Here is a 22,224-nt window from a genome sequence, read left to right on the forward strand (position 1 = left end):
GAGATCCTAGAAACAATGACAGCCCACTCACAAAGAGCACACCTTTAGCACAGCTCTTGGTTTCCAGATGCTGTTCTCCATTAAAAGGCATCAGGATACCTTGGAGAAATGACTGATGCCACGTTTGGGAAGGAAAAGGATAATACAAAACTAGAATATTTCATTGTACCAAAAAGTAAGGGAGTGCTCAAAGATTAAAGAGAACATGCCAAAATGATACAAGTGCCAGACTAAAGGGGCTCCCATTGGCCAAATCAGAGGAAGTTTGAGCATTGAAATAAGTAAAGTATTACAGCATTTGATTAAAACAAGAACCAATGAATTCATAGATATAAGCAAATAAATGGGTTAGTAGGCAAATTCCCCTTACAGTAGAAAGAAAACTAATAAATATAGAAGGAATGATGCAATTAGAAAATCAGTTTGGTAATCATCCTAATAATGACTGATTAAAGCATGAAGCATCAGTGAATACTGAAATTAATGAGCAAAAGTTTTAAGAACTATATATATATATATATATATATATATATATTCTCAAAGTATCTCCTCATAAAATAATTATTAATTCCAGGGGTAAAATTATAACTTTATAGTGGAGAAATTGTGATCAAATAATGAGGTCAAATTCACAAGGCATTGAGGATACTCATCCCTTTTGTGAATTTTCTGCACAAGCCCATAACCTGAGTCTAACCATTAGAAGTATCAAACCTCAATTGAAAGATTTTACAATAACTAGCCTGGATTGCATATTTTAAGTGTTCAATATATTAATGAAAAACAGAATTAACTCTTTTTAATAAACTCATTTGCACACTTCCATAGCATTACTAGACTAAGGTTTTATTTGAAAATATAGGACAGGAGAAGTCTCAGTGCAAGTTTAACTAGTTCCTGGAGCAGTTGGTCAAGGAGGAATTGTTTCTGCAGATAAGCACCCACTGTTTGGGCAATTTGATTTCTATCAGGAAGGGTAGGGAGCAATAGTTGTGGGGGACAAGAATGTGCAAGGGCCACACTGGACAATTTTCAGGGCTTTAAGGTCTCTTACAGGGCCTCTAAATGAAAATTTCAAGCCTTAACAGGACTGTCAACTCTTCAAAATTATTCTTTTTAATTTAATGCTAAATTAATTTTTTTCCTGCTAAACTTCATTGATTCCATCAGAGATGAAAAGATGTAACAAACTAATTTACTTCATGCAAAGAATAAAAATACGTATGTAAAAGGGAAAACATTCCATATGTTAAAGGGATATTCAAAAAAAGATAAAATCATGATCTTTATTCAGGTATAAAAATGAATATGTATTAAAGATTTTACTTAACTCATTAATGAGAAATCTGGTAGGCTGTTAAAATCAGTTCACAGGACAATTCAGTGAACAAATCAGGAATATTAAAATAAATGAGCCAGTAGAGCCAAACCGTTTTTTTCCCTCGTAGGTGGTGGTGGTGGGGTGTGTGGCACTCCACTGGATAGAATTCATTTACATATGTATAAACAAGAATTAGTTTTCATTGCTATCAGTTATCTACGTTGTAAAAGAAATCCACTGGAATCACTGAGATAACTCGAAAGGATGCCGTGGGTGACATTTTACCCGACAACTGTTGACAGTTATTGTCGCCCTCCAGACACAGAATAGGTTTGGATGGCAATGGGAATATGCTGGGCATAAGGGTAACTTCCCAATTCAGTGAGCATGCGGATAAAGGAGTTTTTCCTTCCATCCACAGATTATTTCAGGCAAATTAGATACTATACTTCTTCGGTTCCCTAGTTCATTGTCGGGGAGCCAGCTCTGAAAGGGCTCATACTTGGACAGGCTAATGAACTACTCAACAGCCATACAACACCCCAAAAAACATCCAGGGCAGCGTAAGTAAAAAACGTAAAAAGTTCAAAAGGGCACCTTGCAGGCAGAGTGTGTATTTGGCCCCCCTTTCTCTAGGGGTAGGAAGTGGCTTCACAGGCCTAAATTGCAGAAATGAATCTGAAACTTCATCAGACCAGTGCCCCTTCATCCTCCTCCCACTTTCACGAGGCAGGGTTCTTTTGAGAAGTAATTCTGCTACAAATGACTCTCCCAGGGCCTTTAAAACATCACAGCCCACGATCTGGAGTCATAGCTGGCTTAGGCTCAACGAATCACAAGCTTCTTCTGAAAAAGAAAGACATTAATTATATAATTCCTAGCTGCCAGGGTTACGCGAGATTTAAAGAAAATGCTTTATAAACTGTGAAGTTATTAAAAAGAAAAAATCTGCTCCCCTTTTCGGGTGCCACGATGCAGAGTTCAGCGCTGGTCAGACAGAAGACTTTCGGTCCTATCAAGCTTCAACTGAGCTTCGGCACGGCTGGGCCGCATTTCCTCCCCGCGGGCCCCTTCCCGGCCACAGCGCCCGGGCCGAGGCGGCGGTGATCCCGTGGAGGGGCGGGGCAGGCCCCGGCCGCCCAGTTCCTGCTTCTATAAACGGGGCCCGCGGCTAGCGGCGCCACAGACGCGGGGCCGGCACGAAGGATGGGTCCGCGCTGCGCAGCGAGCCTGCCCCGGGGCCGCGGCCCGCGGCGCCCGCTCCTCCCCGCCGTCCTCCCGCTGCTTCTGCTCCTGCTGCCTCCGGGCGCGGGCGCCGGGGCCGGCCGGCCGCCCCACCTCGTCTTCGTGCTGGCGGACGACCTGGGATGGAACGACGTGGGCTTCCACGGCTCGAACATCCGCACGCCGCACCTGGACGCGCTGGCGGCCGGCGGGGTGCGGCTGGACAACTACTACACGCAGCCGCTGTGCACGCCGTCGCGGAGCCAGCTGCTCACCGGCCGCTACCAGGTGGGCGGCCCCCGCTCCGCCTCGGCCCGCGGCTCTCCCCTCACGCTCTCCCGCTCCCCCGCTTCCCGGCTCCCTGCCGCCGGCCTCTCGAGCCTCTGGGACGTGGTCCGGGCGCCCGGGCGTGCGCGGGCGTGCGGGGGGCCGTTCGCTGCCCCGGCCCGGCGTCCTCGCTCTTCCCGTGGCCGCCCGCCAGGCTTCTGCGCATGCCCGCCTCCGGGCCGCCCCCCGTGCCCCGCCTCCGCTGGTTTTCCGCCCGGATTTTTCTGAAGCTAGGGGCAAAGGGGGTTCCTGGGGGAAGGCCAGCTGCGGGGCCCCGCGAGCGCAGCAGTCAGAGAGGGCCCTGCCAGGGGCCCTGCCGTGGGAGCTGGGGAGCGAGCGGGGCGGCGGGTTAAGAGGAACAGTGCCCGCAGGGGGTGCTACTCTAGTCCTCGTGAATCCTGCGGCCGTGGGGTAGGACTGTTCCACCGTAGAATAAAGTAATTTTTCCAAGTTCTCAGCAGTCTTGGAATGAAACTTAGCCAGGTTGATTTTTCTTGGGCTGCCGGCGATCCTTTCAGATTTAACTTTGGGTTCAATGCCTCTGAGAATCTAATCTTTTTAAAAAAACTAAGAATAATTTTTAATTGAAATATGGTTGACACAGTATATTAGTCTCACTTGTACATCATAGTGATTCGGTATTATTTACATTAAGAAATCTGTCACCATACGAAGTTATTACAATATTATTGACTATTTCCTATGCTGTACATTGCGTCCACATGACTTATTTATTTTATAATTGGAAGTTTGTACCTCTTAATCCCCTTCACCTGTTTCTTCCACCTCTAACCCCTCCCACACTGGTAACCAACAGTTTCCTGTACCAATGAGTCTCTTTCTGTTTTTTGTTTTGTTTGTTCAGTTGCTTTTTCTATTTTATTTTATTTATTTTATTTATTTATTTTAGTATCATTAATCTACAATTACATGAGGAACATTATGTTTACTAGACTCCCCCCAGCACCAAGTCCCCCCCCCCATACCCCATTACAGTCACTGTCTATCAGCATAGTAAGATGTAGAATCATTACTTGTCTTCTCTGTGTTGTAGAGTCCTTCCTGTGCCCCACCCCATTTGAGACTTGTCTTTCTCTGCCTGGCTTATTTCACTGAGCATAATACCCTCTAGCTCTATCCATGTTGTTGCAAATGGTAGGATTTGTTTTTTTCTTATGGCTGAATATATTCCATTGTGTATATGTACCACCTCTTCTTTATCCATTCATCTACTGATGGACACTTAGGTTGCTTCCATTTCTTGGCTATTGTAAATAGTGCTGCGATAAACATAGGGGTGCATATGTCTTTCTCAAACTGGGCTGCTGCATTCTTAGGGTAAATTCCTAGAAGTGGGATTCCTGGGTCAAATGGTATTTCTATTTTGAGCATTTTGAGGAATCTCCATACTGCTTTCCACAATGGTTGAACTAATTTACATTCCCACCAGCAGTGTAGGAGGGTTCCCCTTTCTCCACAACCTCGCCAACATTTCTTGTTGTTTGTCTTTTGGATGTTGGCTATCCTTACTAGTGTGAGGTGATATCTCATTGTGGTTTTAATTTGCATTTCTCTGATGATTAGCAATGTGGAGCATCTTTTCATGTGTCTGTTTGCCATCTGAATTTCTGCTTTGGAGAACTGTCTGTTCAGCTCCTCTGCCCATATTTTAATTGGGTTATTTGCTTTTTGTTTGTTGAGGTGTGTGAGCTCTTTATATATTTTGGATGTCAACCCTTTATCCGATCTGTCATTTACGAATATATCCTCCCATACTGTAGGATGCCTTCCCGTTCTATTGGTGGTGTCCTTTGCTGTACAGAAGGTTTTCAGCTTGATACAGTCCCACGTGTTCATTCTTGCTTTTGTTTCCCTTGCCTGGGGAGATATGTTCATGAAGAAGTTGCTCATGTTTATGTCCAAGATATTTTTGCCTATGTTTTTTTCTAAGAGTTTTATGGTTTCATGACTTACATTCAGGTCTTTGCTCCATTTCGAATTTACCTTTGTGTATGGGGTTAAACAATGATCCAGTTTCATTCTCTTACATGTAGCTGTCCAGTTTTACCAACACCAGCTGTTGAAGAGGCTATCATTTCCCCATCCTTTATCATATATTAATTGACCATATATGTTTGGGTTAATATTTGGACTCTCTGTTCTGTTCCACTGGTCTATGGGTCTGTTCTTGTGCCAGTACCAAATTGTCTTAATTACTGTGGCTGTGTAGTAGAGCTTGAAGTTGGGAAGTAAGACCTTTATTCTATTTATTCTGCTTTATTCTTCCTTCTCAGGATTGCTTTGGCTATTTGGGGTCTTTTGTGGTTCCATATGAATTTTAAAACTATTTGTTCCAGCTCATTGAAGAATGCTGTTGGTATTTTAATAGGGATTACATTGAATCTGTAGATTACTTTAGGCAGGATGGCCATTTTGACAATATTAAATCTTCCTAGCCAAGAGCTTTAGATGAGTTTCCATTTGTTAGTGTCCTCTTTAATTTCTCTTAAGAGTGTCTTGTAGTTTTCAGGATATAGGTCTTTCACTTCCTTGGTTAGGTTTATTCCTAGGTATTTTATACTTTTTGATACAATTGTGAATGGAATTGTTTTCCTGATTTCTCTTTCTGCTAGTTCCTCATTAGCGTATAGGAAAGCAACAGATTTCTGTGTATTAATTTTGTATCCTGCAACTTTGCTGAACTCAGATATTAGTTCTAATAGTTTTGGAGTGGAGTCTTTAGGGTTTTTTATGTACAGTATCATGTCATCCGCAAATAGTGACAGTTTGACTTCTTCTTTACCAATCTGGATGCGTAGTATTTCTTTGTTTTGTCTGATTGCCATGGCTAGGACCTCCAGTGCTATGTTGAATAACAGTGGGGAGAGTGGCATCCCTGTCTTGTTCCCGATCTTAGAGGAAAAGCTTTCAGCTTCTTGCTGTTATGTATGATGTTGGCTGTGGGTTTGTCATATATGGCCTTTATTATGTTGAGGTACTTTCCCTCTATACCCATTTTGTTGAGAATTTTTATCATGAATGGATGTTGAATTTTGTTGAATGCTTTTTCAGCATCTATGGAGATGATCATGTGGTTTTTGTCCTTCTTTTTGTTGATGTGGTGAATGATATTGATGGATTTTTGAAAGCTGTACCATCCTTGCATCCCTGCGATGAATCCCACTTGATCATGATGTATGATCCTCTTGATGTATTTTTGAATTCAGTTTGCTAATATTTTATTGATTATTTTTGCATCTATGTTCATCAGGGATATTGGTCTGTAATTTTCTTTTTTTGTGGTGTCTTTGCCTGGTTTTGGTATTAGAGTGATGCTGGCTTTGTAGAATGCATTTGGAAGTATTCCCTCCTCTTCTATTTTTTGGAAAACTTTAAGGAGAATGGGTATTATGTCTTCACTATATGTCTGATAAAATTCAGCGGGGAATCCATACGGACCAGGGTTTTTGTTCTTGCGTAGTTTTTTGATTACTGATTGAATTTCGTTGCTGGTAATTGGTCTGTTTAGATTTTCTGTTTCTTCCTTGGTCAGTCTTGGAAGGTTGTATTTTTTGAGGAAATTGTCCATTTCTTCTAGGTTTTCCAGCTTCTTAGCATATAGATTCTCATAGTATTCTGTAATGATTCTTTGTATTTCTGTAGGGTCCATCATGATTTTTCCTTTCTCGTTTCTGATTCTATTGATGTGTGTAGATTCTCTTTTTCCCTTAGTAAGTCTGGCTAGGGGCTTATCTATTTTGTTTATTTTCTCCAAGAACCAGCTCTTGGTTTCATTGATTTTTGCTATTGTTTTATTCTTCTCAATTTTATTTATTTCTTCTCTGATCTTTATTATGTCCCTCCTTCTGCTGGCCTTAGGCCTCTTTTGTTCTTCTTTTTCCAATTTCAATAATTGTGACTTTAGACTATTCATTTGGGATTGTCCTTCCTTCTTTAAATAGGCCTGGATTGCTATATATTTTCCTCTTAGAACTGCCTTTTCTGCGTCCCACAGAAGTTGTGGCTTTGTGCTGTTGTTGTCATTTGTCTCTATGTATTGCTTGATCTCTAATTTAATTTGGTCATTGATCCATTGATTATTTGGGAGCATGTTGTTAAGCCTCCATGTGTTTGTGAGCCTTTTTATTTTCTTTGTACAATTTATTTCTAGTTTTATACCTTTGTGGTCTAAGAAGTTGGTTGGTAGGATTTCAGTCTTTTTGAATTCACTGAGGCTCTATTTGTGGCCTAGTCTGTGGTCTATTCTGGAAAATGTTCCGTGTGCACTTGAGAAGAATGTGTATCTTGCTGCTTTTGGGTGTGGAGTTCTGTAGATGTCTGTTAGGTCCATCTGCTCTACTGTGTTGTTCAGTGCCTCTGTGTCCTTACTTGTTTTCTGTCTGGTGGATCTGTCCTTTGGAGTGAGTGGTGTGTTGAAGTCTCCTAGAATGAATGCATTGCATTCTATTTCCTCTTTTAATTCTGTTAGTATTTGTTTCACATACATTGTTGCTTCTGTATTGGGTGCATATATATTTATAATGGTTATATCCTCTTGTTGAGCTGACCCCTTTATCATTATGTAATGTCCTTCTCTATCTCTTGTTATTTTCTTTGTTTTGAAGTCTATTTTGTCTGATACTAGTACTGCAACACCTGCTTTTTTCTCCCTATTGTTTGCATGAAATACCATTTTCCATCCCTTAACTTTTAGTCTGTGTATGTCTTTGGGTTTGAGGTGAGTCTCTTGTAAGCAGCATATAGATGGGTCTTGCTTTTTTTATCCATTCTATTACTCTCTGTCTTTTGATTGGTACATTCAGTCCATTTACATTTAGAGTGATTATTGAAAGATATGTGCTTATTGCCATTGCAGGCTTTAGATTCGTGGTTACCAAAGGTTCAAGGGTAGCTTCTTTACTATCTTACTGTCTAACTTAACTTGCTTATCAAGCTATTATGAACACAGTCTGTTGATTCTTTATTTCTCTCCCTTCTTATTCCTCCTCCTCCATTCTTTATATGTTAGGTGTTTTATTCTGTACTCTTTTGTGTTTCCTTTGAGTGCTTTTGTGAGTAGTTGATTTTATTTTTTGCCTTTAGTTAGTATTTGGTTGGTCTGCTTTCTTTGCTGTGATTTTATATTCTCTGGTGACATTTATTTAGCCTTAGGAATGCTTGCATCTAGAGCAGTCCCTTTGAAATATCCTGTAGAGATGGTTTGTGGGAGGCAAATTCCCTCAACTTTTGCTTGTCTGAGAATTGTTTAATCCCTCCTTCATATTTAAGTTATAATCATGCTGGATAAAGTATTCTTGGTTCAAGGCCCTTCTGTTTCATTGCATTAAATATATCATGCCATTCTCTTCTGGCCTGTAGGGTTTCTGTGGAGAAGTCTGATGATAGCCTGATGGTTTTTCCTTTGTAAGTGACCTTTTTTCTCTCTCTGGCTGCCTTTAATACTCTGTCCTTGTCTTTGATTTTTGCCATTTTAACTATTATATGTCTTGGTGTTGTCCTCCTTGGGTCCCTTGTGTTGGGAGATCAGTGGGCCTCCATGATCTGAGAGACTATTTCCTCCCCCAGTCTGGGGAAGTTTTCAGCAATTATTTCTTCAAAGACACTTTCTATCTCTTTTTCTCTCTTCTTCTTCTTCTGGTACCCCAATAATGCAAATATTGTTCCATTTGGATTGGTCACACAGTTCTCTTAATATTCTTTCATTCCTGGAGATCCTTTTATCTCTCTGTGCCTCTGCTTCTCTGTGTTCTTGTTCTCTGATTTCTTTTCCATTAATGGTCTCTTTCACCTTATCCAGTCTGCTCTTAAGTCCTTCCAGAGATTGTTTCATTTCTGTAATCTCTCTCCTGTCTTCATCTCTTAGCTCTTGCATCTGTCTCTGCAGGTCCATCAGCATGGTTATGACCTTTATTTTGAATTCTTTTTCAGGAATATTGGTTATATCTGTCTCCCCAGGCCCTCTCTCGGGGGTTGACTGGGTAATTCTGGACTGGATCAAATTCTTCTGCCTTTTCATGGTGGGAGAGGTAATTGTAGGCAGGTGGTATGTGTGTCAGCTGAGAGAGCAAAGTCCCTTCCTGCTTGGTGATCACCCTGCCTCTCTCCGCTGCCTGTGTTGGTTCCTTGCACACCGTGAGCAGCCCTCGGGATAGCCCAGAGCCCTGTGGGGAGTGGCAGGTGCTCCGGGTGTGCTCTCCTGTGAGAATGGCGCCCCTTCGCGCCCTGCCCCAGCTTCCTCTGCCTGCACCAGCAGCAGCCCCTGGGTCTGGCCCCGGCAGCTGCTCCCTGGCAGGTTTCTCTGGGTGGCAACTGTGGGCGCGGCCGCTCTCAGGCTGCTTGGCCACTGTAGTGGGGGTGCACTGGAGTGGGAATGAACAACAGGCTGTTTATTGCCATGATGGGCCTCAGAGATGCGCTGCCTCCCAGGGGCCTGGGGCACCCGAAGCTCCTCCGAATTCCCAGCCTGCTGAGCTAAGTGTGCTGGGACAATTCCATCCAGCTGTGAGGCCCCTGTCCCCTTCAGACTTTCAAAAAAAACACTCACTTTTCTTTTGTCCCAGGGGAGCTGGCTGTGGAGACCCACTTGCAGATTTTACTTTTCCATTTCCCTAATATCCAGCACACCATGTAATGTGTGTCTGTGCTCTTGGTGTGGATGACTAGGGCTGGGTATTTAGCAGTCCTGGGCTCCCTCTCCCTTCCCACTCTGACTCCTCTCCTCCCACCAGTGAGCTGGGGAGGGGGTGTCGCTCGGGTCCCACTGGGCCGCGGCTTGTATCTTACCCCCTTTGTGAGGCGCTGGGTTCTCGCAGATGTAGATGTAGCCTGGCTGTTGTACTGTATTCTCTGGTCTCTCTTTTAGGCATAGTTGTATTTGTTGTATTTTCAAAAATATATATGGTTTTGGGAGGAGATTTCCGCTGCCCTACTCATGCCACCATCTTGACTCCTGATTTATTCAGTTTCTTTTTAGATTATGCATATAAAGGAAATCATATAGTATTTGTCTTTTTCTGTCTTATTTCATATAGCATTAATACCCACCATGCCCATCCATATTGTCACAAATGGTGAGATTTCAGTCTTTTTCATGGACAAGTAATATTCCACTGCATATGTAGCACATCTTTATTCATCTATTGATGGACACTTAGGTTGCTCCCATATCTTGGCTATTGTAAATAATGTTGCAGTGAACATGAGGGTGCATGTGTCTTTTTGAATTAGTTTTCATTTTCTTTGGATAAATACCCAGAAGTGGAATTACTGGATTGTATGGTATTTATAACTTTTTGAAGCACCTCCATACTGTTTTATATAGTAGCAGCAAAGATTGACATACCCACCAACAGTTCCCAAGGGTTCCTTTTTCTCCATATCCTCGCCAACACTTGTTATTTCTTATCTTTTTGATACTGGCTAATCTGACAGGTGTGAGGAGATCTCTCACATTATCTCTCTAAAAACTTTTCTTTAAACACTTATGTTAAAAGAGAAAAATATATTTCTAGAGAGTGTGCACATAAAGGAGATAACTAAGCATATCAAGAACATTTTCATAGTGCTTTACTATATTTAAGGTTAATTCTTGAAATAGCCCACAAGGTAGCTGTTATTTTTAATTCATCTTCTACCCATGAGCAAGTAAACCTGTAGAGGTTTCATGACATGCTAAGAATCACATAGCTAGAAAGTGGCAAAATTGGGTCTTAACACTTTTCCTGCATCCAGTAGTCATCCCAAACCTATAAAATTGAATCCTTTTGGCTTAATCAGAAAAAGATTGACATCTTTATAAGATCCTAATGTTTCTGACCATTTAAATACAATAAATGGGTACTATATGAGAACACAAGCATACCTCCATATATATGTACTGTTTATTCAACAAGCATATTTTGAGGCTTTACTGTGCCAGTCACAGGGTGTATGCTTGAATCTTGCCCTCTCAAATCAATCTTGTCCTTTCAGGTCAACCCTAGTCTTATCTTTTTCTGAATTCAAGAAAAGGGAGGGTTCACCTGTGTTAAGATTTCTACAGTGATCTAAAGACTTTTAGAAACAGAAAAGATAGAGTTTTAGTATAGGACCAAGAAGTAGCTGTAGCCAAGGTTTGCAACAGAGATATAGGCTAGTTCCCTTCACTGTAAGCCTTAAGTACTTTCCACAGTTCTAACTTTGGCTGCTAAGTATAATCAGGAATCCCTAGTCTTAAAACAAATCTCACCTTGGACTTCGCAGGAGTAAAGGGGCGTTTGAGTAAAGAAGGGAAAGAAGAGAGGGTAAGGTCTGCCCCAAATAGTTCTGCATTTGCTCTGAAGTAAGAGAACTGAACTCAAATTGCAGAAAAATGGGAGGGTCATTCATATCTCTAACTTCCCCCTTTCCAACAGACTTAAACAGGAAAGCAATACCACACTTCAAAAACTGGTACCTCTCATTGACTTTTTGTCCCCTGACGTCCCTCCTCCAGTGACCAACATTCTGTCTTGGAGAAAACACGGGAGTATTTAGAGTACTCTGTGGTTAAGAAGTGAAGGAAGGGTAGAAACTACGTACTCCAAAACAGCTGAGAGATACTCATTGTAGCAAGCTAGCCTCCCTACATTTTGGTTGACTTTTCTCCCCTCTTTTATTCTGTTGGAGTTCAAGATACCCAGTTAGAAATACCTTGGTTAGCAAGCATCCTGTTTTTAAAAAGTCAGTATTTCTGGGAGTACTAAGGAGCCTCATTGCCCTTAGATACTGTATGCTGGTACCATTCTGAGCGCTTTCCATATATTAACTCATTTAACTCTCACAGCAACCTGATTAGTTAGGTATTACAATTTCCAACCCTATTTGATAACAAGCAAACTGAGGCTGGGAGAGGGTAAGAACCTTGCTCAAGGTCAGAGGGCTAGTAGATGATAGAGCAGGATTTCAACTGGGCAGTGTGAGTACTCTACATTGCCTACTCAGAATTACTAAAAATGCCATTGCAAGAGCTGCTTCAGATCTACTAAATCTTCCTACTATTTTTGGACATCAAGGTTATTCCTAAACACCTCAATGAAAAAAATTAACCAATCACATTTCAAGTAAAGAATTGCCTGTATTCAGTGTGAAGTGAAGGTAGGGGGAGAGGGTTTTCTTTCTGAATGAATCATTTGTGCATAATTTTAGACTCTAAATGACATATATTGGCTATTTTTAAATTAGATACTTGAAAAAACTACTAATAGTCATATCTGTGAATATAGCAGTCATGCTTTTATATTTAGAGACCCTTCCTTCCCATAATCATCTAACTTTGGATTAGAAAAGAAAAATTTTAAGTGATAAATAAATCTAGACTGGCTGATTAAACTGAATTCCTGTGAAATTCTGAGCTCCAGTTTTTTAGGTTATAAAAGTATTTAGGGAAGAAATCAGTTAGGAATTATGAGATGTGGGGCAATCTTTGCCATGTCCGTCCTCAGACTCTGACCTTGCTGGAGATCATTTTCCACATTTGTAAAATGTGGGAGTTGGGCTGAACTCTAAAAGACTCTTTGTAGCTCTAAATTTCTTTGACTCTTAAGGCGCCTGTGTCCATTAGGGCAAGTTTCTAACTAGGCAAATGCATATTATACCCACTAACCCCATCTACTGGTAGAAAGAGAGATTAATCTTGTCCACTCTGCCTTTACACATTGCCAAGCTATTTACTGCTAGGAACTTGTTCTAACAGGTACATAAATTTTACCTTTTATTTTAAGACATATACTTGTTCAGAATCCTTACATATCAACCTCTAAAAACTGGCATGATATGGTGAGAAATGCATGGATTTTGGGAAAGGGAGGGAGTGGGAGACTGTCAGCAGGTGAGATAAGTAGTTCCTAGTAAATTCAGGAACTAGAAGTCAGGTGTCTGTACACTTAGGCTGGTGATCTTCCCAAAGTACCATGATTCATTCACTCATTTACTTTTAAAACCTTAAAAAAAAAACCTATATTTAATTACTTTTGTATAGAAAGTACATTCACATGGTTTAAAAACTCAAAAGTTACAAAAGGGCTTATATTGAATATCTACACACACACACACACACACACACACACACACACACACATACACATTCTGTTGCTTAGGCATCCGGTTCCTCATCTTTGGGGGGCGAACAATGTTATCTGAATTGTATACATATATGTTATATATACTATATATATATACCCTTCCAAAAGCATTTTATGCATATACAAGCAAATACCTGTGTAGATATTCCCCTCCTCTTGTATTCTTCACACTGTTTTTGACCTAATATTTCTATTTTTTAAACATTCAAAATAATTCCATATTGTTATGTAAAGAGCATGCTCAATTTTTGTGGCTGCATAGTATTTTGTAAAGTGGATATATCATAATTCTTTTAACTGGTCGCATAGTGTTGGGCATATAGGGTGGTTCTAGATATATCAGAATGCTGAAGTCAATACCTTGTATGTATATCATTTTGCACATGTTTGAATATATCTGTAGGATAAATTCTTAGAGAATGAATTTTTGGAGTTTAAGGGTAGATGCATTTGTAATTTTGATAAGTACTGCAAAATTGTACTTCTATAGGTTGTATCAACCTACATTTGCACCAGCAATATATGATATCACTTACTTTTCCTATAAAGTTAAATTTCACATACCATAAAATTTACCATTTTAAGTATATTGTTTTTTTCCTGTATCCACAGGGTTGTGCAACTATCACCATTACCTAATTCCAGAACATTTCCATTATCCCAAAAAGAATCCCTATAACCATTCGTAGTCAATCCCTATTTCCCTATCCCCCTGGCTCCTGGCAACTACTAGTCTTGTAAAACCTTTATAGATTTGCCTATTTTAGACATTTCATATAAATGGAATCATAAGGAGGTGTCCTTTACTCTATGTTGTGGTATGTACTATTCCCCTTCATTGCCAAATAATAATCCATTGCTGGATAAATCCAACTTTTTATCCATTCATCAGCTGATGGATTTCAGACTGTTCTACTTTTTGGCCATTGTGAGTAATACTGCTATGAACATCCATATACAACTTCTTTGTATGTACATGCTTTTCAGTATATACCTAGAATTGAAATGCTAGATCATATGGCAGGTCTATGTTTAACTTTCTGAGGAGGTACCAAACTATTTTTCACAGCAGCTATACCATTTTACATTTTCACCAACAATGTATGTGGGTTCTAATTTCTCCACATACTTGCGAACACTTGTTAGTATCTGTCTTTTTGATTATAGACTTCTAGTCATCTAGTGGATATAAAGTGATATCTCATTGTGATTTTGATTTGCATTTAAAATTTGTATCATTTGACTAATGATATTGAGCATCTATGCATGTCTTATTGGTCATTTGTACATTGGAGAAATTGCTACTAAGATCCTTTGCCATTTTTTAATTGGGTTGTCTTTTATTGTTGAGTTACAAGAGTTTTTTATATATTCTGGATACTAAATCTTTTCCAGATATATGGCTTGCAAATATTTTCTCTTATTCTGTAGGTTGTCTTTTACTTTCTTGATAGTGTTCTTTTATTCACAAAAGTTTTAAATTATAATGTCATTCAATTTATTTGCTTTTCTTTGGTTATTTGTGCTTTTGGTATAAATAAACTGCTGTCTAATCCAAGGTATGAAGATTTACCTCTGTATTTTCCCAAGAGTTTTATAGTTTCAGTTCTTACATTTAGGTCTTCCATCCATTTTTAGTTCCTTTTTGTATGTTTTTTAAGATATGTGGATGTCCACTTGTGCCAGCACCATTTGTTGAAAAGAATGTTCTTCCCCCATTGAATGGTCTTTGGACCCTTGTCAAAAATCAGTTGACCATGGATATATGGATTTATTTCTGGACTCACAATTCTATTCCATTGATCTATGTTTATCCTATGCCAGTACCACACTGTTATGATTACTGTAGCTTTACAATAGGTTTCAGAATCAGAAAGTGTGCAGTCTCCAGTTTTGTTCTTTTGCAAGATTGTTTTGCTATTCTGGGCCCCTTGCATATCCATATTAATTTTAGGATCAATTTGTCCATTTCTGTAAAATGACAGTTGGGAATCTGATAGGGATTGCATGTATCTATAAATCCTTTTGGGGAGTATTACTACTTTAATAATGTAAGTTTTCCAATCTGTGAATATGAGTTGTCTTTCTATTATTCAGGTCTTATTTAATTTCTTTCAACAGTATTTTGTAGTTTTCAACATACAAGTCTTACACTTCTTTGGTTACATTTATGTCTAAATTTTTATTCTTTTTGTTACTGTTATAAATGGAATTGTTTTCTTAATTTCGTTTTTGATTGTTCATTGCTCCTGTATAGAAATGCAACTGACATTTATATATGGATCTGTATCTTGCAACTTCACTGAACTTATTAGTTATAATTCTGGGTGTGTGTGCACATGCATGTGTGTGTGTGGGGGGAGATCTTTAGGATATTCTATATACAAGATCCTGTCATCTGCAAATACAAATAGTTTTACTTCTTCCTCCTTTCCAACCTGAGGGCCTTTCATTTCATTTTCTTGCCTCATTGCCCTGCCAGAACCTCCAGTACAATGTTGAATAGAAGTGACAAGAGTGGTTATCCTTTTCTTATTCCTGAGCTTACAGAGAAAGCTTTAGTCTATCACATTAAGTCTAATGCATTCACTCATTCTTTCATTCAGCAAATATTTATTGAGCAAATATTTATATCGGGAATTGTGCTATGCCCTGGAGATCTCCTGGTGCTTTTAGTCTGGTGGGGGTGAGGCAAGGGAAAGGAGTTACCAAGAGGGGGTTGAAGCAAACACATAAAAAAATGAGTAAGTAAGGCAAATATAAATGGCATGGCAATAAATGTGGGGAAGAAAATAAACTAGATAAAGAGGCAGTGACTCAGGAAGTTATCTCCAAGAATGTGATTTGAGCAGAGGCCTGAATGAAGAGAAGTCAGGTTGCCAAAACCTTGGGAAAGTTTAATACAATAGGAGGGACAACCAAAGTAAAGGCCCTAAGGCTGGAAGGAATTCTTCCTAAGAATGAGGAGAAGGTCACTGTGCCTGGAGCTGAGTGAAGGAGAGTGTGAATACATGCTAAGAGCTCAGAGAGGGAATCAGGGTCGCCTTGTACTAATACTGCCTGATCATAATAAAATATTAAGCTTGAACTCTACTTGTTGAGAATTTTCTTCAGGAAATACTTCAAAAGTTTCAAATATAAAAGATTTTAAAAAAAGAAATATGTAAAAAAAAAGAAAAGATTTTTTTCCATCCTGTCCTCAGCCTTCGTTTCTGTAGGTAGCTCTTGTTTATTAGTTTCTTAGTAGCCTTTGAAGGTATGTTATGTATGTAATGAAGTAGATTTTATATTCACTTTCTCCTTGTTTAAAACCTCAGGATCAAAAATATTTAGAAATCCTTCAGAAGGTTGGGGGATAGGACAGATGTTGTTTAAAGTTACAAACTCACAGTGAGTAAATAAAACCTAGAGATCTAAGTCAGTGAATATAGACAGCAGTATTGTATTATAATCATCAAACATGCTAAGAGAGTAGAACTTAATGAATGATTCCAGCCACTAAAATGAAAGGATACTGAAGTAATGTAATAGAGGTGCTACTTACAGTTACAGTCATATCATGAAGTACAAATGTGTCAAGTTGACATGTGGCACACCTTACCTTTACACAATGTTATATGTGAAATATATTTCAGTAAAAATATACATGTAATAAAGAAGTTTATAAAAGTAGTAAAATAAGTACAAATCACCTTTCCCCATAGATTTGTATACTGCTTTTAGAATACTTAAAAAGACTAAGTTTCCATATTCTTGCAAATTGACTTTATTCAATACAAAATATTTGTTGTACTTCTGCTTCCTAGTACACATTTTCAGTGTGGCTGTTTTCAGAGCTGAGTTCTCCTTTAGATGGGATTGCCTTGCTTATATCTGGCCTAGAGAAGCACTCGGTATTAAACAACTAAATGAATGAATATGCTAAGTACTTTAACATTTGAGCATTTCCTGAAAGGGCTCTTAACTATCCTAACTGTAGGCTTTACGTGTCATTCTAATGCCCTTGCTTCCTTTTTAAGAAATTTGAAAGATTAAAGGATAGTGAGAATGGTAGGCCTTAGTGGGAACAACTTCCTTCTAGGAAAAATGTAAAGAAAAGTAACTCTGATGCTCAACTGAGAATATTCTTACCTGGGAACTAAGGGGACCACTCCACGAGAACTTGTAAACCTTGGCAGAGGGTGAAGCAATGAAAGATGACTCCAATGTTTCATTCTTAAGGGACTTAAGCCACATTTTTCTTAATCACATCATTAAATGGACAAGACACTTTAATGGCTTTCACTCACCCCTGAAGCAGAAACTTGGACAGGAAATGTAGGAAGGAGACTGTGTAGGAGCATCATGGGTAATTTTTGGCTTTTGATTCAAGTTTGCTTTAAGAATGTGAACAGGTGTTGAAGAGGATTAAAGATGATGGCATGAGAGGTAAGACAGAAACCCCCTCCCAAAACCACACATAATATGAAAATATAACAAATACACCAAAACCTGAAAGAGCAACAGGAAAGAAGGCTGCAGCAGACTGCCTACACCTGGGGAAACCTGCAGACCTCAAGGAAAAGGGTAAAGTAACAAAGCTGTGACCTGGCAGGACCCAAGCCCTTCCCCCACTGCAGAAGAAGAAAATGGAGCAGGGAGGGGATGGAGTCCTAGGAGTGCTGAACACCCAGCCCTGGAGATCGGCTATGGGAGCACGAACCTACTTTATATGGTGCTCTGGAGATTAGTGAGTTTTGAAAGCTAAGACAGGCAGAATATTTGGAGACACTGAGATTCCAGCCGTCTGTGGAAAACAGGCTGCTCTGGGACAAAAGAAAGGTGGGCAGTCTGAAAGACTTCCTAGCAGTGAGAGGACTGCTAAAGGGGCAAGGATTGTACAGAGCTTGCTGCTCAGGAGACAGGACAGGTGGACAAAATTGTTCCAGTGCACTCAGTCCAGCAGGTTGGGAACTTCGAGGAGCTTCAGCCGCTCCACCCCCCTGACTGGTAATAGGCAGTCTGCCGTTCTTTCCTCCTGGCTCACACCAGCTTGCAAACTGGCTGCCCCTGCCATTGCGCCAGGCGAGCCAGAGGACTGTCCTGCCTATGACAGTTACAAGTGCATAGCATAGAGGCTCCCCGCTGGGTGCTCGGCCCACTGGCCCTGGTAGTAGAGGCAGGCACTGCAGCTGGGAAGCAGGAAAGACCTCTTTCCTCACAGCAGGCACCAGGGCCGCTCATCTGTGACCCCCGCCATCACTCCAGGGGATGAGCAGCTCTGAAGAGTAGAGCTTCTGGGCACTAGAGGGTGCCACCTACAAATATGAAATGTCAAAGGAACCTGCTTCAAACCAGGATCCCACAAACACCAGAAAGAGGGCCAAGTAAAACTGAACTCACCAATCTTCCTGAAAGAGAGTTCAAAATGAAAATCATAAAGATGTTCACAGAGCTACAGAAAACTATTCAGGACCACAGGGAGGAATTCAAGAATGAGATGGAAACTTTGAAAAATACAGTATCCAAAATGAAATATACAATGGAGGGATTTAAAAGCAGATTAGATGAAGTAGAGGGGATGGTAAAAGAAACAAATTATAGAAAAGGAATACAAAGAATCTGAGGCAGAGAGAAAAAAGGATCTCTAGGAATGAAAGAATATTGAGAGAACTGTGTGACCAATCCAAACGGAACAATTTTTGCATTATAGGGGTACCAGAAGAAGAAGAGAGAGAGGGATAGAAAGTGTCTTTGAGGAAGTAATTGCTGAAAACTTTCCCCATTGGGGAAGGATATAGTCTCTCATGGAGGTGTACAGATCTCCCAACACAAGGGACCCAAGGAAGACAACACCAAGACATAAAATAATTAAAATGGCAAAGATCAAGGATAAGGACAGACTATTAAAAGCAGCCAGAGAGAGAAAAAAGATCACATACAAAGGAAAACCCATCAGGCTATCATCAGACTTCTCAACAGAGACCTTACAGCCCTGAAGGGAATGGCATGATATATTTAATGCATTGAAGCAGAAGGGACTCAAACCAAGAATACTCTTCCTAGAAAGATTATCATTTAACTTTGAAAGAGGGATTAAACAGTTTCCAGATGAGCAAAAGCTGAGAGAATTTACTTCCCACAAACCATCTCTACAGTGTATTTTGGATGGACTGCTCTAGATGGAAGTGTTCGTAAGGCTAAATAGCTGTCACCAGAGGAAATAAAACCACAGTAAAGAAAGTAGACCAATTAATTACTAAGCAGATGCAAAATCAAATCAACTACCCCCGAAGTCAGTCAAGGGATACACAAACAGTACAGAATATGATACTACTATATAAAGAATGGAGGAAGAAAAAAAAAGAACCTTTAGATTGTGTTTGTAATAGCATACCAAGTAAGTTAAATTAGACTCTTAGTAAGGAAGTTACCCTTGAAACTTTGGTAACCACGAATCTAAAACCTGCAATGGCAATAAGTACATACCTCTAGATAATCATCCTAAATGTAAATGGTCTAAATGCACCAATCAAAAGACATAGAGTCACTGAATGGGTAAAAAAACAAGATCCGTCTATATGCTGCCTACAAGAGACTCACTTCAAACCCAAAGACATACACAGAGTAAAAGTGGTGGGATGGAAAAAGATATTTCATGCAACTAATAGCGAGAAAAAAGCAGGAGTTGCAATACTTGTATCAGACAAAATAGACTTCAAAACAAAGAAAGTAACAGGAGACAAAGAAGGACATTACATAATGATAAAGGGCTCAGTCCAACAAGAGGATATAATCATTATAAATATATATGCACCCAACACAGAAGCACCTACATAAGTGAAACAAATACTAACAGAATTAAAGGGGAGAATAGAATGCAAAGCATTCATTTTAGGAAACTTCAACACACCACTCACTCCAAAGGACAGATCAACCAGACAGAAAATAAGTAAGGAGACAGAGGCACTGAACAACACATTAGAACAGATGGACCTAACAAACATCTGCAGAACACTCCACCCAAAAGCAGGAGGATACATATTCTCAAGTTACGTGGAACATTCAAGAATAGATCATATACTAGGCCACAAAAAGAGCCTTGGCAAATTCAAAAAGATTGAAATTGTACCAACCAGCTTCCCAGACTACAAAGGTATGAAACTGGAAATAAATTATGCAAAGAAAACAAAAAAGCCTACAAACACATGGAGGCTTAACTTCATGCTCCTAAATAATCAATGGATCAATGACCAAGTAAAAACAGAGATCAAGCAATATATGGAGACAAATGACAACAATAACTCAACACTGCAAAATCTGTTGGATGCAGTGAAGGCCATGCTAAGAGGGAAGTATATTGCAATACAGGCCTACTTCAGGAAAGAAGAACAATCCCATATGAACAATCTAAACTCACAGTTAATGAAACTAGAAAAAGGAGAACAAATGAGGCCCAAAGTCAGTAGGAGGAGGAACATAATAAAGATTAGAGCAGAAATAAATAAAATCAAGAAGAATAAAACAATAGAAAACTGCAAGACACTCATGAGAGAACTTAAAGAAGATACCAATAAATGGAACTATATCGTGTGCTCATGGATAGGAAGAATTAATAATGTCAAAATGGCCATCCTGCCTGAAGCAGTCTGCAGATTCAGTGCAATCCCTATCAAAATACCAATGGCATTCTTCAGTGAACTAGAGCAGATAGTTCTAAATTCATATGGAACCACAAAAGATCCCAAATAGCCAAAGCAATCCTGAGAAGGAAGAATAAAGCTGGGGGGATTATGCTTCCCGACTTCAAGCTCTACAGCAAAGCCACAGTAATCAAGACAATTTGGTACTGATTACTGACACAAGAACAGATCCGTAGATCAATGTAACAGAATACAGAGCCCAGATATAAATGTAAGCACATATGGTCAATTAGTATACGATAAAGGAGCCATGGATATACAATGGGGAAATGACAGCCTCTTCAACAACTGATGTTGGCAAAACTGGAAAGATACATGTAAGAGAATGAAACTGGATTATTGTCTAACCCCATACACAAAAGTAAACTCAAAGTGGATCAAAGACCTGAATGTCATGAAACCATAAAACTCTTAGAAGAAAACATAGGCAAAACTCTCTTGAATATAAGCATGAGCAACTTTTTCCTGAACACATCTCTTTGGGCAAAGGAAGCAAAAGCAAAAATGAACAAATGGGACTATATCAGCTTAAAAAGTTTCTCTGCAGCAAAGGACACCATCAGCACAACAAAAAGGCATCCTACAGAAAGGGAGAATATATTCATAAACAACATATCCAACAAGGGGTTAACCTCCAAAATATATAAAGAACTCATGCTCTTCAACATACAAAAAGCAAATACCCTATTAAAAAATGGGCAGAGCAAAGAAGTAAAAAGCTAACCTTTTCAAACAATATGGCTTCTCTCTCACTTACCAACTTTACATCTCCCTGTATGGCCCCGGAAGATGACTGGTTAGCCAGAGATGGGTAAGATTCCTCAAGGGAGGAACAACCTAAGACAGGCATAGTCGCAGGGGGGCCATCAGGTGAGAAATTGGGGATCAACAGAGGTGAGGCTTAGAACCTCACCCCCCCTGTTTTGAGAGAAATGTTTTGTTGCCCTTTTCTAGCTTGGATTAATACTTAGTCTATAGGCACACACCTGATCATCTACATTTGCTCTCTTATAGCACTAAACTATGTTTTCTACCTTTATCTTGCATCTACCTACCACTTCAGCATTTTATTAAAAATAATAATAATAAGAATAAGGGAGAAATGTGGGATTCACATATAAATCAAGTATAAAAATCAAATGAATATTCATATTTGACCTGATTGTTTATAGTTCATAATGCGTGATCAAAACTGAAAGTTTCTGTGATGACTGCCCTTGTACTGTTCACCATGTAAGAACTTATTCACTATGTAAGAATTTGTTCACCATGTAAGAACTTGTTCGTTATGCCTCAGAAGATCGGAGACTGATGAGAATTAGGCTTGGGGTGGATTAATGATTGTGCATTGAGTCCCCTATACAGAATTTTATTGTTGTTAACAACCATTTGATCAATAAATATGAGAGATGCCCTCTCAAAAAAAAAAAAATGGGCAGAGGATATGAACAGACACTTCTCCAAAGAAGAAATTCAGATGACCAACAGACACATGAAAAGATGCTCCACATAACTGATTATCAGGGAAATGCAAATTAAAACCACAATG

At 39.6% G+C, this 22,224-nt stretch overlaps 1 protein-coding gene across 3 annotated transcripts in view; it reads left to right on the plus strand.

The window, feature by feature from the left end:
* Positions 1-2,132: 2,132 nt before the first annotated feature.
* Positions 2,133-22,224, plus strand: part of ARSB (arylsulfatase B) — a 185,170-nt gene continuing 165,078 nt past the window's right edge. For 2 of the 3 annotated variants that reach the window (XM_057494051.1, XM_036914142.2), the window contains exon 1: positions 2,133-2,833. In XM_057494051.1, the coding sequence (XP_057350034.1) occupies positions 2,528-2,833 (306 nt within the window). In that variant the 5' untranslated portion in view covers positions 2,133-2,527. The remainder of the gene's footprint in view (positions 2,834-22,224) is intronic. The other variant, XM_036914141.2, reaches the window with a different exon arrangement.

The sequence above is a fragment of the Manis pentadactyla genome, chromosome 2, assembly GCF_030020395.1.
Source record: "Manis pentadactyla isolate mManPen7 chromosome 2, mManPen7.hap1, whole genome shotgun sequence".
Classification (NCBI taxonomy): domain Eukaryota; kingdom Metazoa; phylum Chordata; class Mammalia; order Pholidota; family Manidae; genus Manis; species Manis pentadactyla.